Below are 18,701 nucleotides of genomic sequence, written 5' to 3' on the forward strand. Positions count from 1 at the left end.
CTTTTAGTCTGGTTTTCTGAACAGGTGGGTAAGCATTTTTTACATGTGGTTTTTGCTCTGTCTTCTGGGCTTGCTGCCACTGGTTCTGCCACTGGTGAGGGCACCATGACTGGTTGAGGGATCAGAATTTAGCTGAGCATGTGAAAGCAGACTGTTAAATTTTTTTTAGTTCAGCAGCGCAAGTTTTAGTAGAAATTGGCCTACCAAGGGGTGGAGAAATCCTGCTTATGATTCCCAGTCAAGGGGTAGGTCAGGAAGGTTTTGGAAAAAAAGAACTTAAGTTTACAATTACCAAGAATAGTAAGATGGATATTCATACACCACGGGTTTAGCAGGTTGTTTTTTTGCCATGCCTTTCCTCCTTTCACAAAGGCATCCTCCTTCCTCCTCAAACAAAAGAGGCTCACAAGCAAATTTCTCTCTCTGTTGCTCCAAATATATATTCAGCGCCGGTTCCTGTGCCAGAAAGGGGCCTAGGATTTTTTCTCCTGTTCTTTCTAGTAAAAAAAAGGGGAACACGTGGAGACCAATTTTGGATCTGTCTATCCTCAACACTTATCTGCTGGATGGTGGATCTCACTCAAGAAAGCACTTCTGTTCCTTCTATCGACTTTTGCTGAAGTATCTCTTGTTTTCGAGCTGGGAATTCTCATTATCAGTTCTGCATTGCCCTTTGGCTTATCTACTGCATTCTGGCTCAAGGAGGGGGCGTGCTTCTTCAGCATTTGGAATATGTGATAACACAGCACTGCCAGGATTTGGACACTGTCATTCAAATAATACCTTGCATTCAAAGGATATCAACATGGAGGAGATTTAATTGTCCAGTTGTTTTACTGGCTTTTCAAGGATTTTTTTTTCCAGGGCAGGTGGTGTTGATTAACAGACAACACACAACTCACATGTGGTACATCAACAAACAGGGGGGAACACATTCTTATCCTCTATGCAGGCAAGCAATGATTTTGTGGGGAGAAGCAGCAGCTGAGCTGAATCTTCAAGCAAGGTTTCTGCCCAGAACTGAACTCCAGCAGAGATGTGTTAAGCAGGCAAATCATGGATCCCCACAGTGGAAACTGGATCTTGCTGCCAAAGTTTTGCGAAAAGGTTTCATCACACAGCCTGGAAAGTGGATGCTCTTTCTTTCAGTTGGAAAACTCTTCATGTGTATGCCTTTCCACCTCTGCCTCAATAGCTCCAGATGGCCCTCGGCAGCACTGGTACCCATTGCTGAGGAGTCTGGTAGAAGCCTCCATGGCCCTTACCTTTGATTCCACACCTATTGTCTCAGAAGGACGCATCTGCTCAATGTCAAGCTTCAAGGATTTTGATGTTCTGAGCCAAATTTGAGTGTGGCTCTTCAATATCTTACTGAGTTATTGGACAAAGGTTTGTCTTTCTCTTCCATTAAGATTCATGCTGCAGCAATTTCAGCTCACTATGATTGTGACCCACCATTGTTTTCTCATCCTTTGTTCAAGCAATTTCTTAGAGGGGTGTTGGAGAAACTCACTCTACAACCTTTTGAGCCTGCAGCTACTGCTGAATTGAAATATTTGTCATGGAAGACTGCTTTTTGTTAGCCATTACATCTGCAAGAAGGGTGTCTGAATTGCAGGCCTTGAGCCTTTCCTGATTTTTCATAAGGATAGACTAATCCTTCCTTTATGCCTAAAGTGGTTTCTAGTGTGGCTTTAAACCAAACTATTCATTTGCCTACCTTTTATGCAGATCCCCAAAATAAGGGGAAAAGATTTTGCACACTTTAGATGTACACAGGCAGTTGCGTTATTATTTAAGCAGGACTAAGGATTTTAGGCAGTCTCAGCAGTTGTTTGTTTCTTTTGCTTTGAGTTCTCAGGGCAAGCCTGTGTCAAAACAAACTATTTCTAAGTGGATTGGGTTTTGCATTGCATTTTGTTATTCCCATCATGGCAAGGAGATTCCAGCTGGGATTAGGCCTCATTCCACTAGGGCCACTGCCACTTCAACAGCATTTCTAAGGGGGGTGGCAACTAAGGATATTTTGGAGGCAGCTACTTGGAGTTCAGTGCATACTTTCTCTAAGCATTACCACCTTCCTCTCTACTCTAAATCTAGGGCTGGTTTTGCCACAGCTATTTTGCAGGGCATGTTGTCAGCTCCTGCTTCCTTATGATTTGCCAGCCTCCCTTTCCTCTGCTTTGGGATTCTACCCAAGTGTTAGGACTGCAGCAATGTGGTATGAAGAACATAGTACAGTTTTGTACCTACCATAAATGTAGATGTTAAGATCCACATTGCTGCAGTCCCTCCTTCCCCTCTGTGTTTAGGGGTGGTTGTGTGGGTGAGGTTATACTCTTGTAAATTTGTGTATATTGTATATATATTTGGTGCAGGAGTGTGTGTGTTTTTGGTTTTAGCCTTATCTTTTTAGGGTCTTCTGACATCTGGGGCAAAAAGACTGAGGATATGCGCGTCGGTCATTTGTACCCTGACGTCCTGACGTCAGACTAATGCGCCTTGACCGACGTCAGCCATATACTTTGGTATTCGGGCCGACTGGGACAGCGGACTACCCAAGTGTTAGGACTGCAGCAATGTGGATCTTCGAACATCTACATTTATGGTAGGTACAAAACTGTACTTTTCTTTCTCTTGTTATATAATTGATTTATGGGGGAGTTCCACCACAGGGATTTGTTTTTAAACTTCTAATTATATTTTTTGTGGATAGGGACTGCTTTATTAAGAGAAGAAACATAAATGAATTAACAGTATATATCCTGCTGTTTGAAAATTTCTTCTGAAAAATGAGTGTGATCTGATCCTCCTTATGACTCTTTTGCTATGATTTTAAAGGCATGTGCTATGATTTTTAATGCTTAATAGTCTGAGAGGTATGCATTCTTGTCACAGCTTCAGTTCCTCACTGGTCCATGTTAGCTTCGTCTGACTTCATTGAAACTTCTTTTCTACTCATGCAATTTGGATTTAGTTTGTTGATGGATAAAAAAATGTAGTGACTATGACAAAAGTGAAGTAATGCTAACAGAAATTACTTTTAATGCGTTTCTCAATGTTATACTGATTCAGTGTGACACGTCAAGGTAAACTGCATGTTGTTTATGAATAACAATGCATGTATGAAGTATTTAATCAATGGCTGTCCTCTTGTTTGCAGGATTACATTAATTCCCACCCAGAAACAATTGTTTTAGATCCATTTCCTGCAATCCGTACCCTGCTGGACCGCTGTAAGTCGTATAAGCTGATACACAGGATAGAGGACCACATGAAAGGTTTGTTATAATATTACCAAACATCTGTTCTTGAAAGTGTGCCCTTTGGGGTATGAGATAAAATGAGGAAATGGTTAATAAAATATTTTTGTCTTATAGGCTTGAAAAAAGTGTGCCATTTTAGGATTTCTCTTAAAAGCGTAAAATCATTGACTACTGTTGATATACAGTGTCAAAATATTTGGATGCTGAGAGAAGACTCACTTATTGCCTGCTTCTTATTTTGACTTTTTGACCATTAAAATTGAATTTGTTATCATCTTTTTTACTCTTATTTGTGTATGAACATCTGCAGCAATGCCTCTGTTCTCTGGCCAGAAGCACACATAAGCATTTTCTTCCATGGTCACCTTGGGAACTTGCTATCATATGAACTGCTTGTTTCAGTTCATATTATTTTAAGCCGTTCATTGTGAACCCCAGGTTAATCTTTTTTTGGTATTGTATTGATTGCTGTGTGTGCATGACTGGTATGTTTATACACATGTATAATGGTAAGTTAGTGATTATTTCATCCTCTGATCTTTGGAGACACACCAACATATTTACAACATGCTGCTTTAGCTCTGTTGGCTACTGTTCCTAAAGGTTATAGTTCATTTATCTCCAAGTACTTAATAGCTAGTTTAAAGTTTTCTGTAGTACTGATCTGTTGCTTTATTTCTCCAGAACAGGAAGTAGGATGTATGCTTTTCAATGGATGATACAAGATTTACAGGCAGTGTTATCAGCTACTTTGTGTTGCATGTTTGTTTTCCTGTGTTTTCTGTAGTTGTGGTACTTCCTGATGTTAAGATTTGTTGTGTAATTGTACCCGTTAGTACGCACTCCCTTTCCTAGTGAGAGCATGCAGTTGTGCGAGATCATTTGTAAGGTAGACCTCTCTTTAAGTGTCACCAACTTCTCATTTCACCTGAACTTTAAAAACAGGCACTGTGTCGAGTACATTTCCTCCAGTAGAATAGCTTTGCATTTTAACTGAATGCTCTTATGTTTAGCACTTTTTATCATATGAATTATTGACGGGCCTTGTTTCGCTGTGTTTGACTCGTGACTCGATTACTCTTGTGCACCTGCTGAATTGTTTTCAGTTATCACCATACCTCTGAGCTGTCCAAATTTTCACAGAATCTCCAGCTTTTTACCTCACATTTTTGGTCTGTTCTTCATAACATTTGTGGTTTTGTGGTAAATCACTGAGGATTGAAGTAACTAAATAATGACGTATATTGTAGTTTTACACTTCATATCCTTCAGAAAATGCATGGTTATATAAATCCCATTATTTTATCAAGTTTCTAAGTTTTTAAGAGCAGTATTTAACACTTTTTTAACCATTGTCCCCCTGTTATGTTAGGCTTTGTCCAGATTTCTTGTGCTAAGATGTTGAAAGGTATGGTTATAATTATCACTGCTGAGAGATTCTTTCCATCTGGTTTTGGCATTTTTTTTTCAGCTTTTCAACTTTTTTTTTTATCTTGTTACGTAGCTTGATAATTGCACACAGACACCCACAGTCTCACACACACATATAAAATAAAATTTATCAAGCTCTGAAATGAAAGAAACTCAAGCAGCACCTTTCCAGTGAAAGTGCTAGATGTATTTACAAGGAAATTGGGGGGGGGAGGGGTATCATTTGTTTGCAGTTTTGAATGTCTTGCAGTGTATGGACATTTGTACTTGACACTATTATACAGCTCCATTGGTGAGAACTGGTCATGTGCAAATGTGTATATGTACAAGCAGCCAAAGCATATTTAGTATAGTTACATATAGTCTATACTCTGACAGGAGGGAGGTTAAAGTTAGGACAGTTTTGTTAACCACACAAGTGGCAGCCATTAAGATTGTGTCGGTTATCCGTTATCTCTCTAACACTTAAATGAAATAAAAAAATGTAAGTGAGCTTTAAGTTTTTCTTCTGAAGGAAGTGTAGCTGGTTTCAGTGATACATGTAATGGATGGAAGGTTTCAGGGAGAAGGAGCTAGTTTGTAGAAATGCATGTCTCCATTGTTAGTGTATGAATTGTGACCTGGCGATGGTTAAGTAATCTGTCAGGAATGTGTCTTAGGCCATAAGTGTGTGATTTTGCCTAAATCTTATTAATAGTTACAGTTGTAGGTTTGAAGTTGTGGGAGGGTAGTAGAAGGGCGGCTACAATAGTGACCAAGAGCCTTTTAGCTTTTGTGCATCACAGTGGGATTCTGACTATGGAGAAAAATAGATTCATAAGTAAGTAGTAGGTTAGCTGCCCCTGCGGGCCATTTTAAGCTTAGTCAGTATCCTTTTTTGTGCTTGAATTAACTTATTGCATACGGTTATTGATTGACAGTACCCATCCCATGGTCGATAATTATATATTACTGCTAATGCGAATAACTGGGATCATAACACAGGTAATTTGAGGGGACTAACACATGGGATAAAGCATTTAGGAGCTGCCTCTGTCCACTAGTAGTACAGTGGGCAGTCCTGGGGTAAATTTTTTGTCTCCCATCCTTAAATTTACATTCCACTTGAATACGTACAGGGATGAACTTTGCTTTATGTCGATGGGGAGTCTGTTCTAGAGTAGTGGTATCCTATGCAAGATATACCTGTCCCTTCAAACTGTTAGGTTGATGTTGCAGAAGAGGTTCAGATCCCTAGACTGAGTATTTCTGATGCCATTTGACTTACTGATGTGCAATAAAAATCCATCAATATTGGGTTGGAGGATGCCTTCTGTGGCAGACACAGTTCATCTCTTAGCAGTCAGTAGAATAATGAATATAGTGAAAGAACTTTGAGGCAATCCATTTAGGACATATAGAGCTGATAAGTTCATTTTTTGACACTTTTTAACTGTTCAGAATTGAATAAAACAATAATTGAATTCAATTCAGAATACCTTTTGAATAAATTGCATTTATTTAAACTGTATTTGCTTTAATATTGTTACAAATCAAGTGTTTTAGCTTGCACTGCATTTGAATTGTCTTTAGTGCTGTTTTAGCTGCTTTTCTGTAAAAAAAAAAAAAAAAGTTCTAAGCTTGTTTTCTGCCTATCCTGTAACTAGTCTAGTCCAGGTACAGATTTGCTGTGTCCAGGACTGTTTGTAAGCTTCTTAGCCCCGCCCCCCGAAGCCTTTCTGTGTTGAAGAGAAGCCTTCTAGCTTATCAGTGGGAGTGGTAAGCAATAGGTAGCCTATCTACTACAAGAGGAGTGGTTTCTGGCCCAGAAATTGTAGTTTATTGGCAGTTTTCCATCTCTTTCAACTTTCTGGTTTAAAAGCCCGCATTTGCGCTTGTTTCCCACCTTTTCTGTAGCTAGTGTAGTCCAGATATAGATTTGTTGTATCCAGAACTGTTTGTAAGTTTCTGAGCGGTGCCAAAAAGTCTGCTTTTCAATTTTTCCCTTAGATCTGCTAGTTCTGTCCTCTCTTGCACTTTTACTAGCTTATTAGTCTAGCACTTTACCAGACATCTTGTAGCAGTTATTGTAGCGCACAAAAATGCTACCTGCACTAAACATTCTACAAGGAAACAGCTCCAGTACTTATTATTAATGCCCACCCGTCCAGGCATGTCTAAAGGTCAGTTCCCTATGCTTTCTCCTATTAACCTGATGAACTTGGGCATCCTGAGACAATGTAGCAACTGCCTCATGTATACTGGCAACCCTCAGACTTGCAAGAGATGCACTTATATATCCAAATTGGAAGCCACACACTCTCCAGCCAAGACCGGAATAGCTGGTCAAGAGGAGAAGGTCAACACTTGCACCACACCACATGGAACACACACAGCCCTCCAGAACACACACCAGCCCTGCCTTCACATAAAAACACAAATCACAGACCTGCCTTTGCGGAGGCTCTCAGTAAAAATCTACCCAAACAGCAGAGGCCTCCAAGGCAGAAGCTCATTCGATCACCACAACACAACACTAATCACAAGACACATAACTTTCTTAAACAGTGTGCCACTCAACCAAAACCCCTAAGGCAAAACAACATGGCCAGCACACTAGTCATAGGTAACTTGATAGTGAGGCACACTGATTTCCCATTCAGTAGGTTGAATAAAGAGAAAGTAACAGTCAGCTGCCTGTCAGGTGCCAGGATCCGCCACATAACACATGCACTCAGGTCTCCCAACTACAGTCATCTCTGTCATTGTACATGTGGGTGTGAATGACCTGAGACAAACCTTCCTGGACTACATGAAAAGAGAAATGGGGAGTTCTCGGATTATGTAGCCCAGGTGGGTAGAACCCTAACCCTGAGCAGCATCCTACCATCACCCAGAATGATACCACAGTACAAGCAGAAAATGATTGCTTTTAATAATTGGCTAAGTTTCTGGTGTCATTCCAAGAGGATCCAGTATCTGTTTGCCTGAGATGACATGATTGACAGACCTAGATGCTTTGGCAGAGACAGCATGCATCTATCACCTCTGGGCTTCCAGATACTGGTCAAGGCTCTTGCCACCCTATAGTGCCTTTTTTAGGCTGTGTTCCAAAGACTAATTTACCACTGTAACAGCTACAAACAAATGGAATCTGAGGGTCATGCTGCTCAGTGCTAGAAGTCTAAATCTCAAAATGCACTTGCTCGAAGCACTCCTTAAAATGAAGAACATCGACATTTGTGCTGTAACAGAGACCTGGTTCAAAGGAGCAGAAAGCACCCCTGCACTACCAGGCTATAACTCATTCCACACCTTTCAGCCCCAGAACTTGTACCGAAGCTCCAAAGGCAGAGGTGTTTCCATATTCATAAAGGATGCCCACACCCCTTGACTTGGTAGCCCAACATAACGCATCAGAGATGCTTCAGGTGCAGCAAACATTGCGTAAGACAGCGATTCAGGTGTTACCCTGCTATAGGTCCCCAACGATGTTTCAAGCACCCTGAAGAATATTAGGGTCCAACCTAACACTCTCATACTGGGCAACTCTAACTACCCCTTCATTAACTGAGTAAACTACTCATGTACCAATACATTTGCCCAACGTTTCCTGGAATTCATTAATTGCAATGCCCTGGACCAGCTCGTTCGTACCCCCACTAGAGGGAGCAACATCCTTGACCTGGTCGTTACTAACATGGGTGACCGTTGATGTACACCAATAGTTAACTCCTCCCTGGTTAGATCCGACCACAAGCTAATCATCTTGGAAATCCACATCCCTCCTATCCCACTCCACCCACCCATGCAAATGTAGAATAGTTGCATGACCGCTAAATCATACACCAGTGCACTGTATGAAAACATACACAAATGCATGCATCTCGCCATACCCGCTGTCCTCCAAAAAAAGGAAGCCAATCTGGTGGTCCCCTGCCATAAACAAACTGTAATACAGAAGGAAGAAAATGATGTGGAATAAGGTGAAGTCCCAAGACTAGAAAAACTCCCTTATTAGCCTTAACATAAATTTGAGATTCCCTCATCAAATCCTGTAAAGCTAGCTATGAAAACAGAATTGCAGCTGACAGTAAAGACAACGAGAAGGCCTTCTGTAGTTATGTATAGAATCTCCATGGCAATACCCAGATTTGCTCTGAGCTGCTGGACAATGGTACCTCCTATACTGAGCCAGCAGATATTGCCAGTTTACAGATTCAGTGCCAACTTTATCCCCCCCCCAAGGACCAATCACAGTACCAGTAGATTGCCATGCACCCAGTATTACTGCTGCACAGGTTAAAACAGCACTGTCCAAGGCCAAGAAATACAGCGTCTATGGGACCTGACAATATCCCTGGCTGTGTTCTACATGAACTACAGAGTAAACTGCCACCACACCTGCGTGCCCTTTTCAGTCACAGCCCCACCTCAGGCTTTGTCCCTACCGAATGGCGCACTGCTACAGTCATCCCTCTCCACAAAGGAGCAGCGACTACAGACCCTAGGAACTATCGCCCCATTAGCCTGTCTAGTCTGATATGCAAAGCTATGGAAGGCATCATCATGGACCTAATAAACAAGGATATATAAAGGGAATCTCCAAACTCTGGATCCCACACAGTTTGGTTTTGTGAAGGGTAGATCATGCCTGCTCAACCTGGTTGACTTCTTTGAGTCAGTCACCAGAGCTGTGGATGAGGGCAAGGTGGTTCGTACAGCCTACCTTGATCAGGCCAAGGCCTGTGATACCATTCCCCACTCAGGAATCATAGAAAAACTCACTAAGCTGGGCATCAACCCCTATATCACTAGGTGGGTTGCAAACTGGCTTACAGATAGAACCCACAGTGTGAAAGTAGCTGACTCCAAGTCAAACTGCCGACCAGTCACAAGTGGAGTCCCACAGGGTTCGGTCCTGGGTCCTCTCCTGTTTGGTATCTACTTCTCTGAAGTCCAGGCCAACACGAAGGTACTCTGGCTGACAAAGTTCGCAGACAATCGCACGTTGGGAGCTATTATTAACTCCCCAAGTGATGTTGACATCCTGCAGAAAGGCCTCACTGAGACCAACGACTGGTGTCAGAACCATGGTCTTAAACTCAATGCCAAACAATGTGTCTTCAGAACTCTGTTCCCATGAATTACTACATCGATGGTAGTCCACTGAACACAGAAGGCATTATAAGAGATCTGGGAACACAGATTGACAGCGACGTCTCTTTTGGCCACCACATTGCCACTGTGGTCAGAAAGTCCTTCTATGTGGCACATCTCATTACTAAGGGTTTTGCATCCAGGAAGAAAGAGGTCATTGTCTCCCTCTACTCTTCCCTCATTAGGCCAGTCATCGAGTACAATGTCCCATTTGGCATGTACCTCACTAAACACCTGCAACAACTGGAGAGGCTGAAAAAGTACCTCACAAAGATGATCTAGGCCTTAAACAGTTGTCCTATATGGACAGACTCAAAAAAACTCCAACTATTCTGTCTCTCATATCGCCTAATTGGAGTCGATCTCTGCTTGACTTACAAAGCCATGTCTGACCCAGCTGTGTTAGAACTGCTACATCTAAAGAAATCCCAATCCCTCTGCACCACACGTTTCAGAGACCTCAACCTCATTACCACAATCAGCAGAACATGCTGGAGGGACAGGTTCATAACCCAGAGACTGGCCATGCTATGGAGTAGACTTCCTGTACATGTCAAACAGAGCACCTCACTGGCCCTCTTCAAGAGGAATCTTGATGAGTGGATGGGAAATAGAAAATTCACCCCGGGCATCACTCCAGTGGCTCTACTCAACAGAGGTACTGGGAACTAATGTCGGGTGGCATGATGCCAGGGTAATACTAAGGGCTAGGCTTGTAAAGGCTCCAGGGCCATTAGCTTAGTACACACATATGATCCTATGAACCTATAAGGTACCTCTGTGGGCATTCCAGTTGATGAGTGTCATTATACTCAGTTATTGTCTTAATGAGGGCTGAGTAAAGACAGACAATGACATCCCTAGATCTAGACACAGTCCTTTTGTGTATAAGCTGTGCAGTATAGAAGGAGTTCCTTACAACAATTAAAAATTAAAAACAAAAAAGAATAAATCAGCAGATTTTGTTGGGGGGCTGGGGTTGTAGTAAAGAGGTGCTGTTGGCAGAATCAAATGATAGAAGGGATGGCCCATACTCCTGTCTGGGTGATCGTATGTACTTAGCAGGAGATGCTCTGAATTCAGGGGTAAGGTGTGATTAGATACAGAATAGCAAACTGTCAGGATTTTCTCAGTGATATATACAGTGTGGGAGTAAGTGTGGAGTCTACATATACATCATGGTTAGCAGTAAGTTTAAATCCGACTTACTTTGTTCTTCACTAGGTCTAAGTTTGCAAGGGCTGCTCTTGAGGTTCTGTGGGGTACTGACATGACCACTGATTAGTGTTAAGGTAAAGCTTGTTTTCATTGAAGTAAGTACAGATTATATAGATGTGCTCATTTAATTTAATTGCTCTTTGGTGGTTGTTACTCTGGTAGTGTCAAAATCGCATATTTTTGACTTAGTATAATCATTTTATTACACTTTAACTAGTTTAGTTTATTATTTATTTTATTTGTACTTTGTTAACAAGGCTAGTAGGCTCAGGCTAGTAGGCTCTTTTCAGGAGAGACCCGAAGAGGTATTTATACTACTAGGGGGGTTTGGCCAGGGCATCAGGGCAGTTCTCTCATTCTTTTTGATAGGTGCAGTGGGTCTTTTACATCTGCCAATGGGACCCAAGTTTAACATTTCATGAAAAGGATGATGCACTCAGGAGTGCAGCCCCCCCCCCCTCCATATCTACATTCCATCTACCTAGTATGGGAATAGAACCCACATCCTTCTGCACCAAAGTTGAGTGTGCTACCTGTTGTTCCACTGATGCTGTTATCCATTTAGTTTATGGGATATTACTGCATACTTCTATATAGCTATATATATATATATATATATATATATATATATATATATATATATATATACACACACACACACACACATACATATATATATATAATATATATATATATATATATATATATATATATATATATATAATATATATATATATATATATATATATATATATATATATATATATATATATATATATATATATATATGTATATATATATGTATATATATATAGATGTAGATGTATAGATATATATATATATATATACATAGGTCCACTTTTAAATCTCAAAATACCAAAATCTCGAGATTTGAGATACCAACCTCAAAACATTGAGCTTTCGGTATCTCGAAACTTAAAAGTGGATAAAAATAAATAAATAAATAATGTGTTTGCAGGCAAGCCCCTGCACCCACCTCTACTTAAATATACCAACTCTGAGATCACGCTACCATGAAGAGAACGGTAAGTGCAACAGGAGCATTACCGCTCTCTTCACTGTAGCACGACTCCGGACTTACCGTTCTCTTCAAGGTAGCGAGATCTCGGAGTTGGTATATTTAAGTAGAGGGGTGGGGGTGTGCAGGCGGGCTTGCCCCCCTGCAAACACATTATTTTAGCTGTTTTTTTTTTTTTTTTTTTTTTTTTTTTTTTTTATACTTTTAAGTTTCGAGATACCGAAATCGCGATGTTTTGAGTTTGGTATCTCAAAACTCGAGATTTTGGTATTTTGAGATTTAGAAGTGTACCCATATATCTATAGATATCTATATATATATATATATATATATATATAAATATAAATAAATATATATATATATATATATATATATATATATATATATATATATATATATATATATATATATATATATATATACATACACACACATGTGTGTGTGTGTGTGTGTATGTATGCATATGTGTGTGTGTGTGTGTGTGTGTGTGTGTGTGTGTGTGTGTGTGTGTGTGTGTGTGTATAAAACACTGATCACCAGGTTAAATATCCACATCTTTCAATGTCTGCATTACTGAACTTTGAGTAACTTTCCCATATTTGACTAAATGGACTTTCAGCCATGTAGACATTCCACTGAATGTGCTTTCATCCATTTGGATTCACTTATTTGGCATTCAACATAATGGTTTTCAACCAGATGAAATGGTCCCCAAACAAAATGGATTCTGCCTGAAACTGAGCACAATTACTGCTGTTTACTCCCTATAAAATAAACACCAACTAATATGGAGAACGGCCTCATTACCACCACAGTCTTTATTGACTGAAAGTGTGCTTCCAAAGGGGCAGACAGAGTCTGCTCATAAACAGATCAGCATACTGTGGCTTTTCTGTTCTGTACTGAAATGTTTCACAAGTATCTCTGCCATGAAACTTTTTAGACAAAGTATAGTCACACTGGATCTGATATGGGAACAGTTTCTTATGTAGGCCCCATAGCTCCATTTTAGAACCCATTATTTTTTCAGTATTTATTAGTGATTTGTCCTAGGACATCTGAAACATCTTTTTCATTCTCTGTGCACAAGGTTCTGTTCTAATAAAGGCCACACTTCCCAAAAAATTATTCTGTTATGGAATTGGCTAAGAGAAAATAAACTACACAAAAATAAAATACACAAATGACTGTAACAACATTTGGTACTACAGAAAGACTGTCTTCCAGTCAGAACCAAACACATTTCTAAACAAATAGCTACTATATAGCTGTAAGCTATGAGTATATAAAAAGTACCCATTCATACCTTTCTCAGCCTTCCTCCCCATTTTATACTCACTTCCTAACTTCAGTTTCTCTCCCCTGACTCTCTACCTAAATATGCCATAACCCTGTTTTTCCCTCTTCATACTGCAGTTCCTATTTTTAGCATACTAACGTGCTTTCAGTTTCTCTAAACTGAGTGAAATTTCTCTAAATATTAAATCACTGTCGTAGAAGTTATATATATTCTTAACCAGTATATTCACATTGTCTAATTTGATATAGTTATTTAAACTTTAGATGTTTTTGTATCATTTTTGAAGACTGCAGAATGATTGTTTTTAAAATGTTTTTTGTAATACTTTGTAGTTTTTCCCCCACGGCCTTTGCTGAAAACAGGCACCTACCCAGTTTGACTTTTCTAATAATCAAATATCAATAAAATAAAATAAAAATAAAATGTCAACACCATGGACTAAAACTAAGTGCCAAGAAGTGTTTAAATATATTGTTCTACAACCAATACTCCCTTTGTAACTATTACACTGACAATACACTCAGGAAAATTGAGCCCTTAGATAGGGATTTCGAAACCTGTCAGCAATGAACTGTCTTTTGATCATCACATATCTCCTGTTATAAGAAAGTGTTTATTCATTGTACAGCTTATATATAGATGTATCAATTTCAGACCCAGGGATATAATTGATCCACTGTATTCAATACTTAATAAGCCAATCATTGAGTATAATGCCCCTTTTGGTTTATTCCTGACCATATACTTGTCATAACTGGAATGACTGCAGCTTTCTCTCACTAAAAAAACAAGCTACTTATCTTATTCTATTCAAATGTAATTCGGATGAATTGATGGGTAACCATAAGTCCACCCTTAGTTTAACGTCCCATGTAAAATGTAAATGTCCCAAATTATCCTTGTTTGGCTTGTATTTGTAATGCAAATGTAAGATCCCCACATATCAATATCCTAGCGAATACCTATGAACCAATAAAACTCCATCTAAAAAACATGTGGTGACATCTTACTGTTTGCCTAATCACAAAAGTATCTTGGGATATTATTAGAGCTCACTTGTCAAGGAACCGTGGTGGTGGTGCTGCGGTAGCGTCGTTGCCTCACAATAAGACGTTGTCCTGTTTGATTCTCAGCTAAAGTGTCTTCTGTGTGCATGAATGGGCGTACTTTCATTGAAGGTTGTACGTCAGGGCTGGCAACTCGGTACGTAAAAATCTACTGCCAATCATTAGCAGACCGGAGTTCCGCTGTGGCGACCCCTAACTGGGAAAAGCCGAAAGATACAACAACTTGTCAAATTACAGGATACATTCTAGGTTAGATAAAGTACTGCTACAGATTAGCTCTACTTCTCACACCTGAAAGAAGAAAAGCTGTTGTCTTTGATGTGCTAACCCTTTCCTATATTAATCCGAAAGTGTCTGCAAAATACTGCCATGCCGCAGACAACAACAAAAAAAACTTATGATTATGCCCCTTAAGGTATAACGGAGAACATAAATGTTTGACAGTACGAAATGCTAATTGGCTGTCAGTGACTCTGAGGGGCGTTTTTCTCTTGCCTCAAACTTTAAACTCCCCAAAGAAGGCGGCTTCCCACCAGTTGCTGATAAATTGCATATAGTAACAACCTCATATGCTCTTCATTCCCAAGTACTCCTGTTAAACTGACCTTTCTGTCTTCCGTCACCTCCAGAATGTACGCTTTCTGCTACTGACCCAGCAATTTGGAACTCTGTGCCTATAATATTAGAAAGTGTAACAAACTGTCTCAGTTTAGACCTTTCCTCAAAAGAAAGCGTAACTAAAACTTATACATGCAGTTGCAGTAGTCACCATAACTAATAATTACTATATTACAGATTGACTGTTAAAATATTTGACATTTTATACCTCTAAACTATCCCATGAAACTTCTCTACATGTACATAAAGTCTACGTTTTTAACTATGAGTGTGTAGTGCAAATAGAAACTGTTTAATCGTAACTGTTTATCTGTTTGCTGTTAGAATAATTGTTAATTGTCATTTTGATTATATGCTTGGGGTGTGTAGTAGCTTTTGATAAGAGGATTTGATGATATTATCTGTGTGTTAGCTATGTGTTCTTGTTGTGAGTAAAAAAAAAAATGTCCCTGAACCATATTAATAGCTGTGCATGTTCTGGAATCCTTGTTCAAGCCAAGGTCCTTCTACTGAGGACCTGATAGGTAGTGGTGTGGCATCTGAGAAAGCAAGGCGGTACCTGCTATTTCCCACTTGTGCACATGGGTGATGCAAATGCGGTAGCGGGCCATAAAGTGGGGCCTGTTGTTAGATGTGGCCATATCCTGAAGGAGCTGAGTTTTCTTTCAGACACTTTCAGCTATTCCACAGGCTGTCTCATTGAGTAGTGGTTCAAAATGCTTGAGAATGACCTGTTTGGAGTTACAAAGAAAATCTGTCTGAGTTCTTCTGTGTCTGGCAGTCTGAACATAGGATACATTCGTTGTAGACTGGAGAGGAATGTTCTGTTATCCCTTCCTTTCTCTACATGCAAAAGTTTGAGTAAAAGACTAAGAATTACTTGTCGTGATACCCCAGAATATTCTTGATGTTCTTCATCTCACATTGCTGCAGTCCTTACACTTGGGTAGTCCGCTGTCCTCGGTCGGCCCGACTATCAAAGTATAAGGCTGACGTCGGTCAAGGCGCATTTGACTGACATCAGGACGTCAGGGTACAAATGCGCATGACCGACGTCATATCCTCAGTCTTTTTTGCCGCATGGTCCGATGCAGAAGCAGCTTTGCAAGTGCCGGTTGGCGTTCTGAAATTTTTCGATTCCGGAGTTTCAGACCGACTCAAAGTTGGCTAAGTACCCCGTTGGGGAATATTTTAGTTTTTTCTTGCCTCAGTGGTTTACCGGATGTCAGAAAAAGTGAATAATTGTATTTCTTGTGGGAAACAGATACCGCATAGAGATTATCATACTTTGTGTATTCCTTGTTTAGGGCCTGAGCACGACGTTGTTGGGTGCCGCTCTTGTGCTAGATTCAATAAGCGCACTATAAAGAGACGGTTAGATTGTGCCAGGTTAGTCTTCGGGAAGCGGTGCAATTATAAAATGCCGTCGGATGCTCCGACGCCCACTTCCTCGAAGAAGCGCAAGGACAAAGCAGTTAAGCCTAGGCTAGAAGAACCGTCCGTACCGGACGCTGGTTCTTTAGAGGTGTCGGTGGAGCCGGTGGTTCCACCGGAGGTTTCTTTGGGTTCCCAGGGAGAGACTTTGTTGTTGCAGGATGTGGCCTCTCAGGAGGCAGGTCAGGCTGAAGGGGCTTCTCAGGCTACTATACTACCCTCTCTTCCTAAGGTGGTTAGGCCTTCTCCTTCTGTTTCCAAGGCTTCTCCCAGAGGCAGGCCAGGTTTAGCTTCAGTTGGTGTCACCCCTAGTTCTTCTGGAACTGTGCCCAAGAAGCATATGCTTAAAATGGCAGAAGATTTGATTACTTTGATTAGGGGTTCCTTGCCCCCTCCTGATAAGAGGCCTAGGGTGGAGCCTGAGTTAGGGAGTTTTGAGCAGGCTTCGGATGTTTCAGAGTCTTCGGCTGAAGAATTGCAGGAGTATTCTCCTTATTCTGATTCTGAGGTGGATGATTCTACTCCTTCTGCTTCTCCTCCTGAGGATTTTTCATTTTCAGAAACTCTTCATTCCATGAGGGAACATTTTAAGTGGGAAGGTCAGGACTTCTCTGATTCCAGGAAAAGGCTTAGGGAATTTTTGTTTTTACCCCAGCATAGGCCTTTGGCTATACCTCCTGTTTTGGATGTGGTGGAAGATGTTTTTTCAGAGGCTTCTCTTAATCCTGATTCTTTGCCTCCTGCTCCTGTTAAACCGGATAGGTATTACAGGGTGCCTGAAGCTCATAAGTATCTTTTAAGAGTCCTAGGGCGGACCCAGAAACTGTTAGTCAGGGGCCTAAAGGTGTTAAGGCTTCTGTTGTCAAGAATCCGGTTCCTTCTGATAAAGAGGCCAGGGCTTTGGATAGATGGGGAAAGAAAGTTTATACTTCCTCCACTCTAGCTATGAGGGCTTTGAATTGCCAGTTTCACATGTTGAAATACCAAAATTATCTCCTTTCACAATTGAAGTCTAAGGTTGATGCTCTGGCGGAAGGTATTGATTGTGAAGAGTTGCAAGATTTAGTGCATGTTTCTGAACAGGTGGGTAAGCATTCTTTGCAATGTGGTTTTGATGCTGTACAAGCCTCGTCTAGGGTGGCTGCCACTGGGTCAGTTATTCGCAGGCACGCCTGGCTGAGGGATCAGAATTTATCTGACCATGTTAAAACAAGGATTTTAGATGCTCCTTTACAATCTGATGTGTTGTTTGGTTCTCCTGTTGAGTCAGTTTTAAAGAAAATGGAAGACAAGGCTAAGTCTATGCAGACTGTTAAAGATTTTTTGCAGGTTCAGCCTCCAAAGTTTAGTAGAAATTGGCCTGCTAAGGGGTGGACGTATCCTTCTTATGATTCCCAGTCTAGGGGTAGAGCTAGACGTGGTAGAGGCAGAGCTCAGGGCTCTTTCAGGCCTAGAATAGGGAGTTCTCCTGCACAGTCTTCGGGTGAGGGCAGGGGTCAGTCCTTTCGTAAACAGACCCAATGACCTACCTTTTCAGCTGCCAGAGCCTTCTCGTCTGGCAGCACCTTTGGGAGGAAGGTTGGCACTTTTCAAAGAAAATTGGAGTTTAATTACCCAAGACAGATGGGTATTGGATATCATACACCACGGTTACAGGTTTTATTTCCATACCTTGCCTCCTTTCAAAGGCATGCCAGACGTTCCTCCTCCACAAAGAATAGAGGCTCACAAGCAAATTTCTCTGTTACTCCAAATAGGGGCCATTCAGCCGGTCCCTATGCCAGAGGTGGGCCTAGGATTTTATTCTCGCCTGTTCCTAGTACCAAAGAAAGGGAACACGTGGAGACCAATTTTGGACTTATCTATCCTCAACACTTATCTGGACATTCCCAAGTTCAAAATGTTGACGTTACAGCAGCTTTTACCTCTGCTGGGCAAAGATCATTGGATGGTAACTTTAGATCTCAAGGAGGCTTATCTTCATGTTCCTATCAGACTGAGTTGCAGGAAATATCTGCGTTTTCGAGCTGGGAATTCTCATTATCAGTTCTCTGCATTGCCCTTTGGCTTATCTACTGCGCCCAGAGTGTTCACGAAAGTTCTGGCTCCAGTGATAGCTTTCCTCAGGTTAAAAGGAATACAGATTTATCCTTACTTGGACGATTGCCTGATTCTGGCTCAAGGAAAGG

At 40.8% G+C, this 18,701-nt stretch overlaps 1 protein-coding gene across 2 annotated transcripts in view; it reads left to right on the forward strand.

Moving 5' to 3' along the window:
- Positions 1–18,701, forward strand: part of ITPK1 (inositol-tetrakisphosphate 1-kinase) — a 1,534,199-nt gene that overhangs the window by 933,608 nt on the left and 581,890 nt on the right. For both annotated transcript variants that reach the window (XM_044074569.1, XM_044074570.1), the window contains exon 4: positions 3,164–3,281. In XM_044074569.1, coding sequence (XP_043930504.1) covers positions 3,164–3,281 — 118 coding nt within the window. The remainder of the gene's footprint in view (positions 1–3,163; positions 3,282–18,701) is intronic.

Source organism: Protopterus annectens, chromosome 6.part0 (assembly GCF_019279795.1).
Source record: "Protopterus annectens isolate FY-2018-M chromosome 6.part0, PAN1.0, whole genome shotgun sequence".
Taxonomy (NCBI): Eukaryota; Metazoa; Chordata; order Ceratodontiformes; family Protopteridae; genus Protopterus; species Protopterus annectens.